Here is a 23,741-nt window from a genome sequence, read left to right on the forward strand (position 1 = left end):
ACAATATTTACCTGAACATCCTCATTGGCAAATGCTCTCTCGGCCAGTTGCCTCCACAGAGGGGCAATGTCTGCGTTATTGCCAACTCCATCCAAGTATCGAGCGCACCCCGCCAGATCTCCGCTGGCAAGCGCGTTGTCTGTTCATATGAAAAAGCGAGTTATAATTTATTGTAAGCATAAAGTGGGCCGAACGTATAAATCAAGGCGATACATCACACGAGTGTGTGCTCTGAGACCTATTATAATTATAATGGTTGCGGTTCCGAAAACACCAAATTTAACCGCCATTTACCACCAGGTCCATTATCAAAATCTAAAAATCTTTGTTAAAAAATATATTTTACAAATGTTTCTGCTTTTTGTGCATCTCATTTTCTAACAGCAAAATTGATAGTTTTATTGCCAAGTAAAATTATATTTTGTGCCTTCAGAATCGACATAATTCCTTCAATAGGCAGTTTAATCACTAACCATTATACCACAGAAGCAGTTCAGTTCATGTCGGTCAATCCGTCATTGGGTTATGAGAGTGATGTAACAGAGAGTGACCCTGTATACTGCGCATGAACTTAGGCACTATAATATAGTCCCGAGCCGATGGCTGATCTCAAATGAGGTTGGCCGCCGCGGTCGAAATTCGACTAGTAGGACATAATTTTTACTTACTAAACTCCAGTCGATGGTCGTCAAGCTGCAGATACGGCACGGGCCCGCCCTCCAACACGACTCGTCTCGCGACCACCTCCACGGCCGTCCCGCCGCCGCTCTCCGCCATCTCCACGCTGCCGGGGTCCCATGCGCTGTACCTGAATAAACGATCATTTATATATTTTCAAATAAAGTTTAATGCATGTAAAATCCATTGCTACTTCCTGCAGCTTCTTCTTCTGAGATGTTGGTTTATCACCAACTAAATTAAGCAAAACCGTAGCTTGTGACCGTGGTGAAAGGATTTTCCAGTCAGATTAGTTGTAAAATACTGACGTAAATTTATAAGGAAAATTTGATACGTAAGAATAGGTTATTTCCATGCACACCAACCACTCCCATCAGCAGCTATGAAAGTGTTTCACGGGAACTGAAAGTAGTAACGAACATAAAACGTATTAAGATATATAAAAGATTGCTTACCATATCAATAAATGTGTAGGGGTTTGAGCTACAACTGCGTCGCTTTGTTCAATCCACTGCACAAATCCCACGGCACTGGCTATTATTTCCTGTAAACGAAATTTTCAAACTATTTTATTAAATATTGTAATCTTTATGAAACGTAAAATGTGCATCTAAAAACTTATCATATAACAACATATAACAACTTATACCACGAATACTGAGCTGGTTGGCTGGCTGTTTGTCCTGTTTTATTATTCATACAGATCTTTGATACAACACCAGACCAGAGCTCATTGCAAAATGTCCCTATCCTCATACACTCAGACTACCTTGTCCCCAGTGCGCAGGTTCAACAAGGCGAGCCGACGGCGCGTGTCCCTCATCAGCAGCAGCTGCCCGCTCTCGTTCAGCTCCAGCCAGTCGATGCGCGCTTCGTGCCACCACTGCCCCACTTGGATACCTGGGGGCCGTCATAGTATTACAAAGATGTCCTATAAATAAGCAGTATAGTTAGTAAGCCAAAAAAGGATAACTCAGGGGACATTCTGAACTACTTTGAGAAATTCGAGAAAAATATTTGGCAAACTTTCCAAAGTTGATCAGAATGAGGTTCTGGGTCAGAATCCCCTTTACTGAGTGACTTTAAATACGCCCAAAAGTGGATTTTTAGCTGGTCATCAGCAGTTGATTATTGGCACCTACTGCATACGGATTTTATTATTTAAAACAAATGAACTGAAAAAAATACAAAATCATAAAATAGGTAATCTTTACCAGTAACAAGATCTAGCACAGCGACGGTCTGTCTATCAAGCAGGTACGCGAGGTGCTTGCGCTCAGTGACGTCATCGTGCGCGCGCGCCTCGTTAATGCGCACACTCAGCACGTGCGGGTTCACGCGCTCTGTTCTCACCTGTGGAATAGTTTTATTCGCTTTAAACTAACTAGCTTTCAAGCTGGGACACAGGGGTAGCTTTTGATTTAAAAAAATCCAATCCTTACTTTTCTCCATGCAGCGTATTAGACATGCGTGGTGTGGGACGCCCTGCTCCTTGCTGCCCTTTTTGACTGATGTCCTTAGACAAGTATCTGGTAGTAGTTGGATAAGGAAGGCCAAGGTCAGACCAGAGTATTGTGGCCCTTACAAAGAGACTTATGCCCAGGAGTTAACGAATATTTCCTGATGATGATGACGATAATTCTGATGATATACCGTATGCAACACGCGGTCCAGCCCGTACTCGACGACGCTGAGCTCACCGGCGCGGTGCAGCAGACAAGCTCCACCCACCGCCGCGTAGATACGCTGCCCGCTGCCCGACCATGGGATCTGTAATTACATATAATCTAATGTACGCAAAGTTTGTGATAAGGGATGTTACTTACTCGAAATAGTTGGTGTTTGTTACGTAAAACTGTGAACGGATATTATTATTCTGAAATTCGGTATGCATTAAGATGATAGATACCCTGGAGTAGTACTTATGTTCTTACCAATGTTCTTACTGTTTCCAACGGCCACGGGTTTTTTTCATAAAAACGAAAGTTTTTTACTGTACATAAGCATTTGTACATGGCGCTTACCTCACTAGTGAGTCCTCTGGCAATATCACAAAGTATCAAAGAGCTACTGGTCCTGCATACGGCATACCAGTCATTACCTGAAAAAAAAGTTCGAAATGCTCAAAATTCATCATAAATCCAGCATTATTGGAGCATTATTTAATATATAAATTTTATTATACTCGGAATAGCGGGCGAAATAATAATAATTAATATCCACGATAACTACCTCAGATTCTAAACGTTGTAAATAGTTGAATGAGGATTATGAAAAAGGCCCACGATAGAGCTGAGGAGGTGTGATGCTCCTATTATAACCTAACCATGAGAAGTGGGTAAGTATACTCCTTGGCCTCACCGATAAACTTGACATTGTGAATGTCCTGCGCCAGCGTAGTAGTAACAGTGAGCGGCGGCGCGTCGTGCACGCACCTCGCGAGCACCAGCCGCCGCGGCTTCCACCGTGTCACACACCCACTGTCTGACCATAGACAACAGTCTAGCAAATCTAGCAATAGACAACAGTCGCTCTCACCAATAAACTTGACATTGTGAATGTCCTGAGCCAGCGTAGTAGTAACAGTGAGCGGCGGCGCGTCGTGCGCACATCTTGTCAGCACCAGCTGCCGCGGACTCAGGTGTTGCACCTCCACCGTGTCGCGCCACACCCAGCGTCTGGGAGGAGGGAATTTAGTTGTAGAACATATGAATTTTGTTAAAGGTTTGGAGAGAAAAAAATATAATTAGGTATAAAACAAACAAAAAACCCGACTGTACGCTAAAAAGATGAAAACAAGTTCCAGTGTTAATGGAAAGTATCGTAGGCGGGGACCAGCAGAGGGTTTACCATTTAGCTGAATGTTACTTAGAAAACGGCCTTGTGTGACGGTCAAGTTGGTCCCATCCTGCGATACTTTCGATTAACATTGGAACTTGTTTTCATATTTTTAGCGTGCAGTCAGGTTTTTGTTTGTTTTATAATTATCTAGACACGCGGTAGCGTGTCAAGCCAAGTTCGAGAAACAGAACTGGTGAGCCGCACCGTGTGTAAGGTGAGACACTTTTGACCCCCTCATAAATCAAAAACTATTTAATATAAACGTATGAAATTTGGCTCATATATTGACACTAGCGAGATACATTCATAAGCGTATGTCAAACGGTTATGTAGATATTAATGTCCAAAAAACCTCATTTTTAACATTGACTGACTCACTCACGTATAGATCAAAACTCTTATGGTACTATTACTAAGATAGCTGTTAATAGAATGGAATGGAATGGAAGCGGATGAAATCGGATCGGATCGTATTGGATGGAATCGGATATGTACCTACGTATCGGATGGGAACGGATCGTATCGGATGGGATTGGATGGGATTGGATCAAATCGGATCGGATTAGATCGAATCTGCTCGAATCGGACGGATTGGACAGATCTAATGGATCGGATTGGATCTGCTCAAATCGGAGCGGATAGTACGGATCTGATCAAATTGGATCGAATCGGATTTGACAGATCGGATGAATCGGACTGATCGGACAGATCGGATCGGCTCGGATCAGATCGGTTCCGATGGGTACGGATCGTGTCGGATGGGATCGGATCAAATTGAGTCAAATAGGATCGGATCGGACGAATCGGCTCAAATCGGATCGGATCTGATTAAATCGGATAGGATAAAATAACACTGACAAGAAAATTATAAGTACCCCGTAAACGTAGGAAAATACAGTAATAATATTGAATATATGATTTATGTAGGTAGAGTGAATATTTATCCTTTTTAAAAGTCTAGGGATTTTAAAGTTATTTTTATGCATTTTAAAATTTGTATTTTTAAAAGGACCTACGGCGTTACGAGGATAATATATTATTATGTACTTACCAAAAAAAAGTAATGATATCCAATCAAAAACATAAATGTGAAATGAGAGCCAAGTTCAATATTATTATACTTACCTAAATGCCGAATGTTGACTTCAAAGACAAAAGAAGTGAGATCTAAATGGGTGCCAAGTTCAATGGTCAGTCCTGACGCGCCGCCAGCGCCAGCCGCGTGCCGTCGCCGCTCCACGCCAGCGCGCGCGCCGCCCGCAGCTTGTCTACTGCAGTGTGGAGTCACCTGAGCACTGCCTCTAGCTGCAGCAGCGCGCCGCTCTGCGCCGCCAGCGCCAGCCGCGTGCCGTCGCCGCTCCACGCCAGCGCGCGCGCCGCCCGCAGCTTGTCTATCTTCAGCATCGTCAGCTCGAGCACTCCGGAGTCCTTCACCTCGCCGAGCAGGCAGCCGTCGAATATGCCGAACGCGATTATCTGGAGGAGGTGAAAAGAGCATTACGCAAGTTCTTATTCATAAAGCAAATCATACAGTGATGTAATAAATATGAATAAAGCCCCATCCACACGCTTGCTGTTTGTCACAAACACGGCAAACAGCAAACAAAGTCACAAACACCATCACAAACACCGAACACAAACAGCCATCCACATGCTCGGCGAACGCTCATAACATTCCGAACCGGCAAACACGGCGGACGACGAGCTATTACTTTCGGGTTGACATATTTTTATTATATAAATTAAAGCAAGAGAAAGAAAAAAGGAAAATAAGAAGAAAGCAAAGACGATGGTGGGATAATAATAATAATAATTTTAAAAAAAAACTGACTGCTTTTTAAGTATTATTTTATTTTATAGCTTTTAGTTTATTTGCAATAATTTTTAATCAAAAGTAAGATGCAAATGATACCAAAAAGTCCTACTAATCAATACGAATCATTCAAGCCTAAACACGAGGTAGTTGCTATATACTTTTGATGAGTTCCCTTGACTGCCTTCGTTTCCATCATCAGATCAGCTCAAGGTCACCATCATATTTTTTTGTTATAAGAACTATATTTATGTTCTTAATTTCATTAGAATCGGTTAATATGTGTCCAAAATGGAAATTCATACCCTGTTTTTACCTCTTTACCCACCCTTAGGGGAAAGATAAAATTCTAAAAAAAAAATGGGACCACCTGGGAGCTCAACCCAATACAACAAAAAAAGAATTTTCAAAATCGGTTCATAAACGGCGGAGTAATCGGTGAACATACATAAAAAAAACCCCAAAACCAAAAAGTCCTACTAATCAATACGAATCATTCAAGCCTAAACACGAGGTAGTTGCTATATACTTTTGATGAGTTCCCTTGACTGCCTTCCGTTTCCATCATCAGATCAGCTCAAGGTCACCATCATATTTTTTTGTTATAAGAACTATATTTATGTTCTTAATTTCATTAGAATCGGTTAATATGTGTCCAAAATGGAAATTCATACCCTGTTTTTACCCCTTTACCCACCCTTAGGGGTAAGATAAAATTCTAAAAAAAAAATGGGACCACCTGGGAGCTCAACCCAATACAACAAAAAAAGAATTTTCAAAATCGGTTCATAAACGGCGGAGTAATCGGTGAACATACATAAAAAAAACCCGACGAATTGAGAACCTCCTCCTTTTTTTGAAGTCGGTTAAAAATACATAGAAATCGTACTGCTTTATTTGGGCTTTAATTTGTTTTATATTTTTATTTTGATAAGCCTCCAAAAATTACAGAATCGTAGGTGCTGATCAATCAGACATTTTTAAGCTTTGCGCGCCAACGAAAAAGTGTAGCAAGTTGATACGTCCACCTCCCGCAATGCTAGCGCGCATACTGACCGCTGCCAGACGTGTGGATACGTAGCAAACTGTTTGCCGAACATCCTTTGATCTGGCAAGAAAAACCGACACCGATGCCGAACACTGGCGAACACAAACACAAACAGGCAAACAACGACAAACACCCATCCACACGTCAGTGTTTGCTGTTTGCTGTTTGCTGTTTGCCATTGTCCGCCGAGCGTGTGGATGGGGTATAAAAATATACATGCATCCGTAAGACAAACTAACATTATTTTTTATATAATACGCACAGTATAAAAGAGTTCAACGCGCAATGCGAAAGGACTCGTAGCCTCGTAGCAGGGGCTACGAAAGTCGTAGGCTTCGAGTTAAATTAAGATTTCTAAGATTCGCGCAGCGATGTATTCTCAAGCTATTATGCTTGAGACTACATCGCTGCGCGATGTATGTGTAGTAAATAGTATTATCTGTATTATAATAACTATGATTATGGTGAGAAATCTGGTAGTGAGTATAATATTTAGTAGTAAATAGTATTGTAATAATCAGCTCAGTCTCTCTTACCTGTCCCGACGGGCTAGGAACAGCAGTTATAATATCTCTACCGTCGGCTGGTAGCGGTGGCTCGAGACTCCGCAACAGCGCGCCCCGCTGCGCCTCGTACACAGACACTCGGCCGTCGCACGAACCAACTATCAACTGGAACAGTAATAATAGTTATCTATATCTTTGTTAGAATATAAAAGTAGGTTCTTTTTAGTTTACTGCTTTGGTGGGTTAGAGACTATAAGGTTTTCCCCTGTTACTCTCAATGCATACCAGGAGATCATATTTTTATAGGGTGTTTAAACTTGAAAGAAAATTCAATCACTATTTAATAGGTACATAACTTACATACGGTGGCGTCAAAGCGAGAGCAGTAGGAGGCAACGCGTATCTCAACAGCAGCCGTCCATTCAGATATATAGTGCCGTCGACATGTCCCGAGGCCAGTGCGGCGCTCCCGTCGCGGCCGCCGCCCCGCGCTAGCGCGACGCAACAAGACCCTGACGTCCAGAGAGAAGTGGACTTGTTTGTCTTGCAGTCCAATATCCTGGAGGAAACATGTTTGTGAGGTAGAGGTATAGATAAGTCATAGCAGGTATTCGTAGTAGCCAAGTGACTAAGTATGAGAGGATAAGTAAATTCAGTCTTATTTTGTGTTATGTAGAGTCAAAATAATGACCTCGCCTTCTAGAAGTCTTTAATCAGGGTTATTATTCTGTGGTTCAGGGAAACCTTCTGCTTAACCGGCAAAACTGTAATTCTGTAGGGCTGGAAAATGGCCGATCCTGCCATAAATACCAACTTATGATTACACAGAAACTACCAATAAATACTATCGGTACCTACTCAAAAAACATATTTTTAAGTGCAATTGAGGTCCACCTTCTTATAGAATTTGCCTTTAACTTAGCTGCTCTTAAGTAACCCCAAATATGGAGTAATTATAAGTATAAAAAGACATTACACACCTAACTTTCCCATCAGTAGTGCCCGCATAAAACCCCAGCTCAGCAGGCAACAACTTGGTGGGCGCGCCGGACAGCGGGAACTTGTTGCAGATCACCTTCTTGCCGCTCCAGTCGGCGCCCACGCGGTACACGAACACCATGTGGTCGCTCTGCGCCACGCCCAGCAGCTCAGAGTTCTCGCTGAATGATAAACCTGTGGGTATAAATAATGTAAGGTACGTTAGTTATAGACAGTAAATATGTGTGTGTTTGTGTAACAAAATATACTTTATTTTTTATCTACATTGAAGATATTGTTTCTCAGCATGATTGAATAAAGAAAATTTCAAGGTGGCCTTATTGGTTAAAGCCATCTACTCTCCATATGGCAAAAATAGTCACAGACATGTTAAACCGCAGATTGTTCTTCAGATCGAGCATTCACGGGTTCCATGGCAAATATACTTATTTGTTTCAAGCTAGATCTTTTTGGTACGTTCTTGAAACTCGTGGAAGATGCCATTGTGTCTGAGTGGAGTGTAAGCGTCAATTCACAAGTACCACAACCACACCACGTCGCAGCGACAAAATGTGGTCAAGCGTGTGACAGCGGCTTTTTGCAGTTGCGTTGTGGCAGCGACAAAATGTCGATGTGGTTGCGTAGTCGCTGTCATTGCGATGTGGTAACCACGTCGTCGTGTGCAGTTAAGCGTCAATTCAGACGTACCACAACCACACCACAACCACAACCACACCACAACCACGCGGTGTGGTCGGGCGTATATTTTGTATTGACAATGAATAATCCAATTCACACGTGCCACATTTTGTCGTTGTTATCGACCACCTGTGTAATACGACCACATCGCAACCACATCGCAACCACAACGCAACCACATCGCAACGGCAATAGGTGGCCGCGGCGGCGGCACCGCGGCCACCTCCTCTCCCTATTAAATGCACACGACGACATGGTTACCACATCGCAATGACAGCGACAACGCAACCACATCGACATTTTGTCGCTGCCACAACGCAACTGCAAAAAGCCGCTGTCACACAATTCACACGTAACCACAGCTTGACCACATTTTGTCGCTGCGACGTGGTGTGGTTGTGGTACGTGTGAATTGACGCTAATACGGAAAACAGGTTGCCGCGGTTGCCGTTGCGATGTGGTTGCGTTGTGGTTGCGATGTGGTCGTATTACACAGATGGTGGATAACAACGGCAAAATGTGGCACGTGTGAATTGGATTATTCATTGTCAATACAAAATATACGCCCGACCACACCGCGTGGTTGTGGTGTGGTTGTGGCTGTGGTGTAGTTGGTACGTCTGAATTGACCCTTATGTTAGTGGTGGGTGTATAATGGTAGGTGCACTGCAAAAATTGGCTACCTCAGTCACATCCTACTACTAGTCATCGCTTTGACCGAAAACGGTCTGGATAGATGTAGAATAATGTATGAGGTGTATAATAATGGTTTTATTTACGCCAAAGTAGCGAAGATAGCACCAAGCCGTTGTATACAATATTTATTACTCACTTGTAATTACATATGATTTTTTGCCAGCTGCGGGATCGGCGGGTTTAGTATTAAACTTATCTCTTCTCACCCCTTCTCGATCAAATAACATAATCAATCGATCGCTTGTAGCTACTGCTAGCTTTGCACTATTTGGTGACCAGCTAATATCTGCTATCGGGCTCTCATTCTCCTGTAAAATTAATGGCAAATAGTTGAGGTTTTTCTTACTAAAGAGTAATTACTTTATCCACAGTGTCTCTCTCTCTCTCTCAGCCTTCTGTAGTCCACTCAGGGGGGAGTCAGTGCCTTAATGGCTGAACTTTTAGTAGAAGGTAGTGCCATCTCTTTATATTACTCTTACTACCAAAAAAGATGTAAGATGGCGTTATCAACAAGACCATAGAACAATAACAAGACACATAGATAAGTAGTATTTGAATGTTAACATTGTCATGATCTATGGCTTTTATGAAGAAATTGCGTGTCAGTGTCAGTTCAGTTGTCTTATAATGTCTCGCAAATAACATTTTTGTAATAAAAGCCTATACTCTCGGTATATCGTTATTTATAAATTTTATATATCTACAAATAAAAATAAACATGGTGTGTCAAGAAAAAGCATCTTTATCCGCAAAAAGTGTTTTTATGAAATTCTTGTGACCTGACAGATTCCATATGGATCCAGGTTCCATGTGGTTCCACGAGAACCGAGCTGAAATGGCGGCACTGGCAAAGAGCGATCGACATCTTCATATCCGCTGAAGATTAAAATACTATGTGTACCAAACTGATAAATGTCGTCAAAGATTTGCCTCGCGAGGATAAATGATGCACTATTGGACGAAATGACTTTATCACCACAAGTGTCAAGATTTGCTTCTCTTGGGAAACATAAACTAGCAAAACATGAATTGGTTTTCATGGTGAAAGGAATACACACACCCACTCGCATATTATTTTACAAGTGACATGAACAAAACTGAACTGAAACATTGTTATATGCGAGGTAATAAAGAATTATATAATAATTTGTTTTTTATTTATTGTTGCATGTAGGTAGGTACATAAATAGATTGAACTTAAATTTAGCTGATAAATGTAATAACTGTTGTGTGGTGTAACTACGTCAACGCAAATATGTCTTATATCTTTATAGATTGAAGTTAATAGCCGGATCCCCACCAGACGATCCAACGCGATCCGATCGCGCGATCCAAGGAATCTTACATACTAAACTTCTTGGATCGGGCGATCGGATCGCATTGGATCGTTTGGTGGAGATCCGGCTATTAACTTGTGATAACAATATCTTTATATACAGGGTGTCCCAACAGGGCACCCTGTATGTATGTACAATGAGGTTGAGCAATATAAAGAGATGGCGTTGTAGGCTCAGTATGACGTATAGAGTATGACAAAAAACTCCTCCAGGTGGCACTCTTTACACAATTGTTTATTTTTTCTCTATGAGTCCACTGTTGGACATAGGCCTCTCCTAACGATCGCCACCCCAAACGGTCACCCGCCATCTGCATCCAGCGGCTTCCACAGTGTATGAGGTACTAATTATTTACCTGCGCTTCTATCAATGTTTTTGAGTATTTTAACCGCATTTTCTTGATTTGTAATAAACCCTTTCAGAAAGTAATGTGAAAGTAATCTTTTGTTGTACCTCCTTCGGTAACTAAGCAACCTTTTCGTAAATAAACAAAAGCCCGCGCGCGATAACATCGTTCCCGTTCATTTCCGCATCGGCGGCAATGAATGAACCATAAAGTTACACACAGATTATATAAAAAGTTCAAAAACCGGAAGTAGTGTCTCTTGGAATATTTATTTGGAAGGCTGATTCATATTTTAATGAAAAGCTACCCAAAAAGACCGTAAAATAAGAGATTTCCTTGACAATTTTTGTATAATTTTATTATTTTTGGCCTAATGATGCTAATCTCGTGTGAATCAATTTATTTTATCATAATCGATCGATTATAAATTTTACGGTTTTTAGATTAACTGAGGAGGACAACACTATGCATTGACAGTTGAGAAATAAAATATTGTCTGTGGTTCTTTTTCTGAGTTTAGACATTGTGCAAAGACGTTGAAAGGTTAGAATTATTTTAAATCCGTAGGAATCAGTGTGATAAATTTCAGTTTCTATCATTTTGTAACCAAAATGTTTGCGCCGGCACCCAAAATTAACCGTGGCAACTTGTATTTCTCTTCACGTAGTGGTGTTTCTAGATTGTTAGGTTATGATTGTTGTCATATTTTGGTGTCTTGTGTTTTAGTAAATTCAACCGTAGTCGTGTATTAAGTGTACCTTCTGAGTAATCTACAAAGTGTGTGCTAACGGTTTTGTGTATATTCCAGAACGTCATGCCTTTCGCGCGGTACGTACAACCGGGCCGTGTTGCCCTGGTAGCTGACGGTCCCTTGAAGGGAAAGCTTGTGAGCATCGTCGATGTCATCGACCAGACCCGTGCCCTCGTTGACGGACCCGGCAGCGGCGTCCCGCGGCAACAGATCCGCCTCAACCAGCTGCACCTCACAAAGTTCCGCCTGAGCTACCCCTTCACAGCGCCCACACGTGTTGTGAGGAAAGCATGGACGGACGCTAAGCTCAACGAGAAGTGGGTGGAGAGTCAGTGGGCCACCAAGCTCGCCAACAAGGAGAAGCGCGCACAGATGACCGACTACGACAGGTTCAAGCTAAGCGCCGCTCGCGTGAAGAGGAACCGCGCCAGAACCGCGGTGTTCAAGAGCTTGAAGGTGAAGGCGGCCCGTAGCGGCACCTTCGGCAAGAAGAGGACCCCCAAGACTCCCGCTAAGAAACCCCGAGTCAAGAAGGCGCCAGCTAAAAAACCAGCGAAGAAGTAATTCTAATTTTGTGTGTTGAATATCTAAGGACTAATCAAATAAAGAGTTACTTTAAGCTAACATGCGCCAGTTTTTGTTGATAGTCCTTGAATCTTAAAAGTGATTCAATGAGGTGAGTTGTCAATACAATGGTGTACATGTGGTGTTTTTTCCTTACTCAATTTTCTTTCTTTTTCAGGTAGTGAGTGCATCTAGCAGATATGTGATATGCGGTGAGCACTTTTTATCGTTTTTATGATTAACACATGGTGGTAAACATAAATATCTTATGATGAATTTATTTTTGTAGTCTCGTTCGTATGACATAAATGATTATAAACTTACCACTTCACTGATTCTACAAAACCACAAAATACATTCAAGTACGGAAGGATGCTTTATCTAATTGTCTCTATCTTATTTCAGAATTAAATTGATAAGATCTACTGATGAATTTACTTATGGCATTCAAAGAAGTTGACAACTTTACTAGCTGATGAAAAAGACGACCCACCAACCACTAGTATGTCTCTTCCATCATAAAGGTAATTAAAATTATTTAATATAAACTAAACAGTCTTATTTAGTATTAATTTAAAATGATGAATAATTGTATAGTCTCGTTCGTATGAATTAAATGATTTCAACCTTACCACCATACTGAATTACTTAATTTTAGGTAATTAAAAATAAATATTTTATCTAAAATTAATTTACAAAAATTCTTTCAGGACATGCAAACAGCTGCACTAGTGAATTTATATTTTTTTTGACTAGAAGGTATGTGAAATGATATTACATATTGTAATTAAATATTGTAGTACTCAATGCACATAGATCAATTACAATATGATGAATTAATTTTTATAGTCTCGTTCGTATGAAATTTAGTGATTTCAAACATACCACTTTACTGAACAAATATTGGTACTTATAACTTATGAGCTTAATCTATAAATCATCTCTAACAAGATTTTTCATTACAGGTTATTTACATCCTGGAAGTAACATGCCATTCAATTGTGGAATACCACAAAATCAAGGTACAGTCATATTATATTTAAAAATATATTTGTAATATTTTACCCTACCAAAGCCGATGTACGCAAAAACATTGATTTGCGTGCGTGACTCTGGCTAGGAACATTATCACACTCCGTGTAAGATGTGTGGCTTCTATAGCTACACATCCAAGGGTTGAGTGTAACAAATAATTTAATGTAACATGTACTTTAACACAATTTCGTTTATTTGATATAGTACTTAACTAATATATTTTATTATTTGTAGAATGGAAGGTGCTAAACATGCCATCAGACCTAACATGATATTCTGAACTGACTGTGGACACTACAAGGACCAAGTGATTGAGACAGAGTGGTGGCAACACTGACTACACCACCGGGTTGAAATGAAATAGAACAGATATCTGCAGCACACATTTTTTACAGGTAAGTTGATTGAAGATTGTAGGCAGCTGAATTTTCTGAAGACTTATATTACCTTGTTTACAATTACCCTACCAAAGCCGATGTACGCAAAATAACGTTTTGCGTGCGTGACTCTGGCTAGGAACATTATCACACTCCGTGTAAGATGTGTGGTTGCCTATAGCCACACGTCCAAGGGTTGAGTGTGACAATCGCCCAAGTTAAAAATTATTTATCATGGAGCATTTTTTGTCATTTATAAAAATTTCATGTTCATTTTTCTCCATACAGGAGTCCTGTAACAGGACAGGACCGAATGAAATAATGATAAAAATGCTGCAACAGAGACACAGGATTGCTGAATTTCCATGTAAGTAAATGTAATTAATACCTACATAGGTACCTTAATTTATTTAGTAACTAACATAAATTAACAAAAATTCTTTAAAATGATTATTTTAATATCGCCCCAGTCTGAAATTGTCATGTTGATCGATTATTATGATTGTTTCCTTTGAAGAACCATACATAGCTTATTATTATTATTTTTCAACATTTATGTTTTTTTTTTTTTTCAGGTAATATCCAGAATAAACGTCTCTATCTTCGATCGATCTACTTATCTGTAAAGCTGCTGATACGAGAAAAAGGTAATAAATATGTATATGATTATAAATGTATGAATTTTGTGGTTTTGTTATGGTATCTGTAATAAAATAATGTGATGATTTTGATATCGCCCCAGTCTGAAACCTATGTTGATTGATTATTCTGATTGATTTGAAATAATTTGTTCTTGGATAATTGGATCTTGTTTTTCCTAATTCTCATTTTAATAATGTATTTTTTCTCAGGGTGTGGGACATCAATGAATAAACTCAAAAACATCCAATAAGTTGATCTGGTGTTGTCTTGGTGAGTTAATATATTATGTTTTTGTTTGTCAATACTACACTTAAAATGATGAGATCGAAACCCCAATGCCTTCTGAATATGCAATGTTGAACCATGGTTCTGAATAAATATTAATTCCACCCAAATATTCACGACATACTACTTTCATTATAGTTAACCATAAATTACCTTTACAGGACTTGACGAACATCGTACATTCCGTTGAACAAAGTAACATGATCTGCAGTATTCTTGGTAAGAAAATAATCTATTGTTTGTGTAACTGTTTTTTTCACATAACATGATGAGATCGAAACCCCAATGCCTGCAGAATATACAATGTTGATCAATGGTTCTGATTATATTGTTAATCCATAAATCCATTACCACTGATAATATTGTAGTCTAACCAAAAAAATATCTTTACAGGTCACCATTGGATTAAATACAATGAAGATTGTTGAAATATCTCCTGATTTCTTGGTGAGCTGCAGGTTATATTTTAATAATAATTGATTGCTTCAAATTTTGCACACATGATGAGATCGATATATCGCCCCAATGCCACTGAACAAAAATGTAGATCGATGGTCCTGATTTTATATTTCCATACGTACTGGAGAAGTTTACACATAATTAGAAAATAAAGCAAATTTGTGTTTCCCAGGTTTTGAAAAACAACATGGAATGCAACAACGGTCTGAAAAGCAGCTGCTACACAGATGTTGAAACTGGTAAGTAAAATTTAATTGCATTATAATGTGATGGATGTAGGTATAAGTTCTGTACAATAATTTATGAAGAAACATAATGAACATGGTGTATGGGGTCATGCTATCTTACTTACATAAGATATGAATCAAACCCACAATTTCTGAATGTTTTATTTATTGACACGTGTCTAACATGATGACTTCAATATCGCCCCAGTCTGAAATAAAATGTTGATCGATTTTTTCTGATATACTTAACAATTTTTTTGTGAATTGACTTTATAATATTAACTTAGTAACAGCATCAATTTATTTGTTACAGGTTATCAACACATAGACTACAATGCAAATAGATGGACTTTTTTTTTTTTGGTAAGCGGAATATGCTTTTTATTCATATTTTTTTTAATTGCACACATGATGAGATCGAAATATCGCCCCAATGCCACTGAACAAATATGTTGATCGATGGTTCTGATTCAATTATAATTGTTATAACATCATTACACTGTTGGTGTAAAATAATATGTTTTTTATAATTTATTAAATATTTTTACAGATGTATGCACATTGAACAATGAACAAAATGCAACCCAAATGATTGAAGAATAACTACAAGTCCTTTGGTAAGCATTTAAATGTCATTTAATAATCATTTAACAAGATATTTCAATTTTTACATGATGAGATTAAATTATCGCCCCAATGCCACTGAACAAAAATGTAGATCGATGGTTCTGATTTTTAACACACTACATTTAGTAAAGCATGCTTACATTATTAAAAACTAATATGATTTTTATTTTTACAGAATTTTGCTCCATCTACATCTACACCATGGAATTTCTCAACGATGTGAAAGTAAAGCTGCATAATTGTATTAAACAGGTCAGTAAATTAATTAATAATGAAATCATTAAAATTGAGATGTTTTTTTAATGATGATTTTATTATCGCCCCAGTCTGAAGCAGATGTTGATCGATTTTTCTGATTTTATAAAAAAGACGCCACACTATTTAATTTAAATTACTTTATTTCAACTAATATTGTAAATGTTTTTTCAGGACAGCACAACGATATGTATCTACCAAAAAAAAAACTGTGCAACATTCTGCTTTTTTCATGGTAAGATAACGATTAAATTACATTTGATATTATTTCTAGTCATACTGACTGAATACTTGCAAATGATGAGATCGAAATATCGCCCCAATGCCACTGAATATAAAATGTTGATCGATGGTTCTGATTGCGTTATGCTTTTATTCATGAATTTTATGATAAATTTTCATAGGTCTGTCTAATAATTTATACATTTTACAGGATTTTGATCATCTTGAGACTCCAAATCAAAGAATAACTAAACTGCAGCTTTTTTTTGGTAAGTGAAATTATTTTTCATTAATTTATTATGACTTTAAATAATTACATGATGAGATCGAATATCGCCCCAATGCCACTGAATATAAAATAAGTGTAGATCGATGGTCCTGATTGAATTTATAATTATTTGTTGCTCTAGGTATTTTAATTATAAATTGGTCTAAATCTTATATCTTCACAGGTTTTATCCACATACTACATCTAAGATAAGATGAAATGAAAATAATTTAATGAATAGGTGAGTGGGAATTACATTTGAAACAAATCAAAATCATACAGTTTATAGAATCTTTACATGATGATTTATTATCGCCCCAGTCTGAAGCAATATGTTGATCGATTATTCTGACATCTATAATTTACTGAAAATTGTATGTAGGCATTGTGAAATCATTTTAATGTGATTTTCTTTATTTTACAGTTTATTCCTGAAAACTGCCCTACAACTCTTCTCTTCTAAATCGAAAGGTAAATATAAGCATTAAAATATTTCAAAGCTATTAGCTAGAAAGTCTTTAAAATGATGATACAATTAGTTATCCCTGTCTCACAAAACCGTGGGGAAAAATATGGTATGGTAACAACTGAATGTTTGCATGCATTAGCCATCATAATCATTATTTTTATAATATTGTCTTCAAGTATATTTTCATTTTATTGACAGATATGCTATCCACGAAGAAAGGTTTCGTGGTTGGATAAGGATTATGTGACCACGGAATAAATTAATAGGTACTAAATCAACACTATTATTTATCTTATAACTACATTAATCAAAGTTTTTTTTAATAATAATATGATGAATTGCTAAGTTATCCCTGGCTCACTAAACCGTGGGGATAGTATGGTATGGTATTACTGAAGATATACATATTTCAATCAAATTATTGTTTATCCATTTTGCAAGTAAAATTAATTTGTAATAATTTCTTTTACAGATTCGTCAAGCCTAAAATGGTGTACTTAGAGGAAACAAGTGCTGGCACAAGGACAAAATTATAAGGTACATAATTTTTGGAATTAATATGGTACATCTAGTAATTTAATGATGAACTGCTAAGTTATCCCTGGCTCACTAAACCGTGGGGATAGTATGGTATGGTAATACTGAAAATAAGAATGAAATAATTATATATTTCATACAGTTGAAATCCTTTTTAAATACTTCTTATTTATTACAGATTTAATACCAAAACAATGGGGCTGAGCCGAGTACTGGCTGGAGAAAATTATAATAGCAGAAGGTAAATTTCATATTTTTCTTTATGTAGGTGCTAAGTTTAATTGCTATTTAGGTAATAATATGATGAACTGCTAAGTTATCCCTGGCTCACTAAATCGTGGGGAAAATATGGTATGGTAATACTGATTCAAAATAAATACATACTCTGCTTAATTTGTTAATATAAAATATGTATACTTACAACACTTTTTATTTACAGATAATAATATGATATGTGGGGACATGTCACACACCGACAGATACATCAACACCAATGTCCATATGCGATACCTCCAATGTTACCAGAGAATAAGGTAATGCTTTATTGTGTTCATCGCAATGTAATTTATTGAGTTAACTTTCACGTAACTTACATGATGAATACAACATAGACAAGCATATAACTGATATATTTGAGGATATATTTTACTGATCTATTTATATGAATAATTTATATTTATGTCTTCTATTCAAGTTGTTTCATGCATTTTATTTTTTTTGCAGTGTGCAAGTCTTCTGTGGGGTATTCTTCTTTGCTTTTACATTGCAAATAAGGTAAATATCTAAATATTTATTAACATTAAATTACCTTAACCTATGCCGATTATAGAATGATGATTATAAAATAGACAAGCATATAACTGATCCATTTGAAGAAAATTTTCTCTGATAACATTAAGTATGTATTGAGCTCAGAAAAGTTACTTATATTGCTTAGCTAACGTATTTATATCTTATATTTACAGGTAAATTTAGCTGCTCACCGACAACGACATTGTGTTAAATATTATATAATTAATTTAAGCGTAAATAATGTCATTTTTAATATTACTTCATAATAAAACACGATCGTATCGATCAAATAATGTATTATCAATTTATGGTTAACCATATCCTCTTCCTTTTCGATAGGGTCCTGTACAAACATAGTATTTGAGCATCGCACTCAAGGACCTACAATATTACCTAGTAGTCCTGTGCCCGCATTAATTTAGTAAAATATGCATTACATAGTGGTTGTTCAGTTGGATTTTTTAGTATCTTCAAGTCCTACATCTTGGAAAATTAAGGTAGAGTACCATTACGGACATGAACAATATGAACGTGTCAACTGCTTTAGTAAGTAACTGGCTCCACTAATGTTTATTAGTGCATACAGTAATAGCATGCAAAAAATAGATTATGATTGACAGTTAAATTTAACTTATTATATTGGTGAGAATAGTACAGTCAGCAAAGCCAGGATCCAATGGAGAAGAAAACCAAGTGAAACTTTGGCAGCACGAATGATCACCTGACCAACAAATTAATTGTAACGTAAATATCTTGCTATTGGGAGTAAATAATGACGACTCAAACAAAAACTGGGGCTCGCCTTCTGTAATTTACTTGTAACTTTTTCTCCCCATTTCTATGCCTACCAGGTACTTTGCTTTACACGCAAGTATGTACCTACGCACGCTTACTAGCACTTTTCATAGCACCCGACCATAGAACAACGCATTGTCGCCTGTACTCATCCTCAATGTACTTAATACTCACTCGTGGACCAAGCAAATAAATAAATTAAATAGCAGAGAATCTAATCAATCTTTTTTATTTACAAGGGGCTGTATCCTGAAGAACTTACACGTTTGAAAGATCGACTTACTAAACTAAAAGTTATGTTTAGCACGACTGATGACTTCTTCGAAATTGATATGGCTGGTGTCGATGTACTAAACATGCTAGCTGATGAAAAGTAAGTATATATAGGTACCTACCTATTTATTAGACCTAGTGCTTAATAAAGCAAACGTAAGACGCCCTCCCTCTTATTTTAAATAGGTGGTGGTTGTATGACGATTTTTTGTGGCAGTTAGAGGCCAAATAGAGACCTATCCTATGTATTTTCGGGCCATGCTGCATATGTAGGTTTCGGCTTAGTACCTATTCCCTTTTTGCAATACCCTGAATAAAGCCGTGGACGATTATAAGTAAAGTTCACTGAGCTGGTAGTACCTAAGGATGGTCACCAATGGTGAAAGGATTAGCCAATAAAATTGGTACAGTCAGAGAAAGAGATACGTATCCACCCCCAGCGCAAACACTAACATATATCTATCTACTACTTAACGAGTTTGTGTGATCGTAACTAGGTAATTATCAAACAGGGTGGATAGGTACTCATTTGTCTCTTTTGTTGACTGTGGCTTAACTGGTATTTTGGTTTTCAGTTACAGAATAATCGGACAATCAATGGTGATTGAAAAGTCTACTGTTGGAGGTGGTATTGTCCAAGTCGAAAAAACTTCTTGGACTCTAGAAAAGCAATAAGTAATACCCGCAAAGAAAGGTAGTAACAATTTATTGTATGAACAAACAATTTAGATTGTATTTTACAATAAATTATAATACATGGAGAAATAGAAAAGCATTTTTATTTTTGACCATTTTCTATAGTTATTTCACTTTGGCAGTCACTGGGCACTTTGTCGGTAAATAGTTCAGGAATCTGTAAATTGTAAAAAGCGAAGAATGTTAACTATGAATCGAGGTAGAGGAGGGATCAAGAAAGTTGTGTTGGTGTCGGCTCACCCAACTTGACCTGACCCTAGTTAAAGTTGGGGGAAATAATATATACTCGCAAGAGTCGTTAGCACTGAAGCATATACTTAGTTACTAAAAAGTTAAGAAAGTAAGATCACCTGAGGGGTATACGCTTCGACTCTGTCCAGCAACGCATCCGAATATCCTGGAGTATAATACCTGCAAAAAAGGTTAGGTCATGAACTAGTGAGAAGTTCGTTTCGTCACCCCATCTAGCCGAAGAGCGTCCTACACTACAGCTCATTTCTCAGCAATCAAATCACTTCAATTAGCAACAAACTGTACCTAAGATAAGGGGTCAGATTTCTTTTCTGCCGACTATAAATTCGGTCATGCACGGATGATAAGAATCAACTAACTAACCTAACTATTTCTTCCGGGAAACAGCTGTTGATTATATTTTTATACTCCATCAAAGATGTTCCAGGTGAGGTTTCGATTTCCTGTACTTTTTTCAAGGCTCCCGTGGAAACAAATAGTCTACGAGCTTGGGCATCGTTAGGCAGTATCTGTAAAAATAAGAAGAAAACATTATCCTCCTCCTTCGGCAGTCGGGTAAAGCTGCGTACAGACCGACCCAACGAACGCCCAACGATGGATATTTATCATACATAAACAGGGGCAGATTGCAGCAACGAAGGTTAACGAAACCCGTTCGTTTGGCCGGTCTGTACGCAGCTTAAAAAGAAACACTGTTAATGTGAAGAAATTTTAAAATTATAAATTTTCTTGAATGAATTATTAGGTGTGGCCGGCCTTATATTATTCACAGAGTACTTTATCTAATGTAATCAGCCAAAAGGTTGATCTGAGGCCAAAAGCTTCGGTTGTTGTCAATGTCAAATTAATGTCAGACAGACTGTCAGAGACTAGACAAAATAAAATAACCTAAAAATCCAAAGATAAACAAACAAATTTCCTCAACAGTTCGATCCTTATTAAATTAATATATACAGAATTCTATAAATAATGGCTGGCAGAGGCAGAGGGAGGGGTGGTAGTGGTACTTCGTTAACACATGAACAATTGCAAGCTCTAGGAATCGCAAGAGGTGAGAATAATGCACCAACACTCGCGCCCCCTCCGTTATTCCCTAAAATAGAAGCAAAGCCTTTACCGCTGCCTTGCGATGCTGCTACAGATTACATGGTCATAGTCAAAGAACAATTCATTGAATTTTTACACGAGTCACCCGCCTATGTAACTACGAAAACAAAGACTGATGATGTAGAGCGGTATTCAGATAAGTACAAGCTACTGGCTCTTGACGACAAGCAAGTGGGCACGCTGGACTGCGTGTGGGGCAACATGCCGAGCGAGCTGCGGCCGCAGGCGCGCCGCGTCCGCACGCTCACACGGAAACGAAAACTCGACGATCCTACACATATAGAGAAGAGATTGCAAACTCTAGAGAAGAAAGAATCTCAAGAAAGATCTAAGGAAGTTATGGAGACAAATGAAGACGGCGTCGTGAAAAAGGAGGGCGACAGTGACGATGAAGAGCTTGAGGATGAAGAAGAACAAGAGTTTGAGCTTGATGATGGAACAGACTATGCAAATAACTATTTTGATAATGGTGAAGACTATGATGAAGAAGATGACAACCTTGATGATGGTCCAGTGTATTGATCAATGTCATTGTTAAGTTTTTGGAAGAGTTAATGCACAATTTGTGCCTGTGATATTGAAGACAGTTTGTTACTTGATGAATAAATGAGTTTATTAACTACTGGTGGTTTTGAAGTCAGCCTGAACTTACTTTGGCATACTGTGCCAGCACATATTTGAGTATGCTGGGCGGCGCGGCGTGCAGCATGGGCTCCAGGGCGGGGCGGTGCAGGCAGCACTGCAGCACCTGCTTCAAGGCACAACAAGCTCGCCCTTTCACCTCAGCTGATGATTTTGGGTCAGTGTAAAGCTATAAACAAATTCATTTCACATTTCAAACCAATCAAGTAAACGGGACTTGGAATGTGTTCACTAGTGAATACAATAGAACCTCAAGAGAAACACCAGCAACTTTCAGTTCTTAACTTCAAGTTATTATAGGTTAATTTTACATTATCTATTCAACACCTGTAAAACTTGTGGATGGAATAAACTATTGAGTTTGAAAGGTATTCTTGAGGGCTTTTCAACTTATAGAATAGAGGTTCAACAGGTAAATTCGTACCCCAAAAAAGCAGCAATACCTGCATAAGCGCGGGGAAGACATTCGCCACGGCCACGGCGAGGCTGTGCTGCGGGGAGTGCTTGCCCACGTGGCCCAGCGCCCACGCCGCCGCCAGCGCCGCCTCCTCGCTGTCGGCGCCCTGCAGCATGCTCGCTAGACCTGGCACCGCCTGGTGGTAGCAAAAACATTACATTTTATAGGTAAAAATCCAGACCCTAATTATAGTGGCTATGTAATTGGGAGTGTGTGCGTGAGTTGGTGGTTATAAAAACATCATAGGTAAAAATGGGTAGGCAGACTCAGTTTAGTTGCTATGAAATAGCAGTGAGCTAAACTTGGTGGTTATAAAAAATATCATAGGTAAACATGCAGAACCAGTTTAGTCCCAATGTAGTTAACAGGAAATGAGCTAAACTTAGCATTGTGCAAGATCCGAGAGAATAAAATCTATGTACCTATCATTTAATAGGAACGTATCTTGTAGCTAAATCATGAAAACAATCATTATGTAGAATATTGATTTGTCTCCAGAGCTCATCTAAAGAAGTTAATAGTACTTACAGGATTTTGACTACGAAATATCGGTAAAACTAACATAAGAATGTATAGGCGTGATTTACTATGTCTGTTTGAGTACCTTTGCCTCGATGACAGCCATGGCGAGCTGGTCGGACTGTCCGGCGATGAAGCCGAGCGCCATGGCGGCCGGCACCGCCGCGCCCCCCGCACACCCCGCCGCACCCCCCGCGGCCAGTAGCTCCACCAGCGGGCCGCAGCCCCCCGAGTTCACCACCAACTGCGCCAGCTGGAAATATAGGTACTCATTTAGAGAATGTCCTGTATAACTAAATACCTACACAGGTACAGTCTATAGCAGCTCATAAAGTCGCTCCGGCGGCGATTTATCTCAGGTTCCACCTACTTAGGAATAACATACATAGTAATAGGAGACGTGAGACTTAACTAAAAGTTTTTTTTTGCCTTTCGCGCCAAACTGCCTACACCATTGAACTAATATTACTGGCCTACACAAACAAATGAAAAGCAGCAGCTCACATCGACAGAAGTGCGTGACTCTGGCTAGGAACATTATCACACTC

General features: G+C 38.6%; 4 protein-coding genes, 1 long non-coding RNA gene and 3 other non-coding genes across 8 annotated transcripts in view; 6 read left to right on the forward strand and 2 right to left on the reverse strand.

The window, feature by feature from the left end:
- The window catches only part of LOC105387398 (intraflagellar transport protein 172 homolog), a 29,158-nt gene extending 18,025 nt beyond the window's left edge, over positions 1-11,133 (reverse strand). Inside the window, exons 1-14 of the mRNA XM_048631599.1 lie at positions 10,952-11,133; positions 9,396-9,567; positions 7,867-8,059; positions 7,247-7,445; positions 6,917-7,051; positions 4,808-4,995; positions 3,217-3,356; positions 2,703-2,779; positions 2,332-2,448; positions 1,893-2,031; positions 1,448-1,578; positions 1,134-1,222; positions 669-808; positions 12-139 (exon numbers count right to left, since the gene is read on the reverse strand). Of these exons, the coding sequence (XP_048487556.1) occupies positions 12-139; positions 669-808; positions 1,134-1,222; positions 1,448-1,578; positions 1,893-2,031; positions 2,332-2,448; positions 2,703-2,779; positions 3,217-3,356; positions 4,808-4,995; positions 6,917-7,051; positions 7,247-7,445; positions 7,867-8,059; positions 9,396-9,567; positions 10,952-10,990 (1,887 nt within the window). The 5' untranslated portion in view covers positions 10,991-11,133. The remainder of the gene's footprint in view (positions 1-11; positions 140-668; positions 809-1,133; positions 1,223-1,447; positions 1,579-1,892; positions 2,032-2,331; positions 2,449-2,702; positions 2,780-3,216; positions 3,357-4,807; positions 4,996-6,916; positions 7,052-7,246; positions 7,446-7,866; positions 8,060-9,395; positions 9,568-10,951) is intronic.
- A 202-nt stretch (positions 11,134-11,335) lies between these two features.
- Positions 11,336-12,317, forward strand: LOC105397261 (60S ribosomal protein L14). Its single transcript, XM_011569275.3, has 2 exons — positions 11,336-11,485; positions 11,751-12,317. Exon 2 carries the CDS (start codon positions 11,757-11,759, stop codon positions 12,255-12,257), a length of 501 nt encoding a protein of 166 aa, XP_011567577.1. The 5' UTR covers positions 11,336-11,485; positions 11,751-11,756; the 3' UTR covers positions 12,258-12,317.
- Positions 12,318-13,068: 751 nt separating this feature from the next.
- On the forward strand, positions 13,069-18,849 carry LOC125490967. The gene is made up of 19 exons (XR_007268012.1): positions 13,069-13,279; positions 13,527-13,687; positions 13,972-14,036; positions 14,245-14,316; positions 14,521-14,581; positions 14,758-14,815; positions 14,990-15,043; positions 15,833-15,899; positions 16,085-16,161; positions 16,339-16,399; positions 16,598-16,655; positions 16,839-16,895; positions 17,079-17,125; positions 17,322-17,389; positions 17,596-17,660; positions 17,839-17,901; positions 18,100-18,193; positions 18,384-18,434; positions 18,626-18,849. It is a non-coding gene; the product is annotated as an uncharacterized LOC125490967 (long non-coding RNA).
- On the forward strand, positions 14,382-14,446 carry LOC119694449. Its single transcript, XR_005254875.2, has one exon. It is a non-coding gene; the product is annotated as a small nucleolar RNA SNORD31 (small nucleolar RNA).
- Positions 15,461-15,528, forward strand: LOC119694450. The gene has a single exon (XR_005254876.2). It is a non-coding gene; the product is annotated as a small nucleolar RNA SNORD31 (small nucleolar RNA).
- LOC125491035 lies at positions 16,205-16,271 on the forward strand. The gene has a single exon (XR_007268067.1). It is a non-coding gene; the product is annotated as a small nucleolar RNA SNORD31 (small nucleolar RNA).
- A 1,360-nt stretch (positions 18,850-20,209) lies between the features above and the next one.
- Positions 20,210-23,731, reverse strand: LOC125491006 (sperm-associated antigen 6-like). The gene is made up of 7 exons (XM_048631767.1): positions 23,717-23,731; positions 23,279-23,446; positions 22,661-22,810; positions 22,228-22,386; positions 20,832-20,977; positions 20,567-20,627; positions 20,210-20,373 (listed from the first exon to the last, which is right to left on the reverse strand). The coding sequence occupies exons 1-7, from the start codon at positions 23,729-23,731 to the stop codon at positions 20,299-20,301; spliced, it is 774 nt and encodes a 257-aa protein (XP_048487724.1). The 3' UTR covers positions 20,210-20,298.
- LOC105383966 (DNA-directed RNA polymerase III subunit RPC7-like) lies at positions 21,318-22,197 on the forward strand. The gene has a single exon (XM_011554105.3). The coding sequence runs from the start codon at positions 21,438-21,440 to the stop codon at positions 22,095-22,097; it is 660 nt and encodes a 219-aa protein (XP_011552407.2). The 5' UTR covers positions 21,318-21,437; the 3' UTR covers positions 22,098-22,197.
- Positions 23,732-23,741: the final 10 nt, after the last annotated feature.

Source organism: Plutella xylostella, chromosome 29, assembly GCF_932276165.1.
Source record: "Plutella xylostella chromosome 29, ilPluXylo3.1, whole genome shotgun sequence".
NCBI lineage: Eukaryota > Metazoa > Arthropoda > Insecta > Lepidoptera > Plutellidae > Plutella > Plutella xylostella.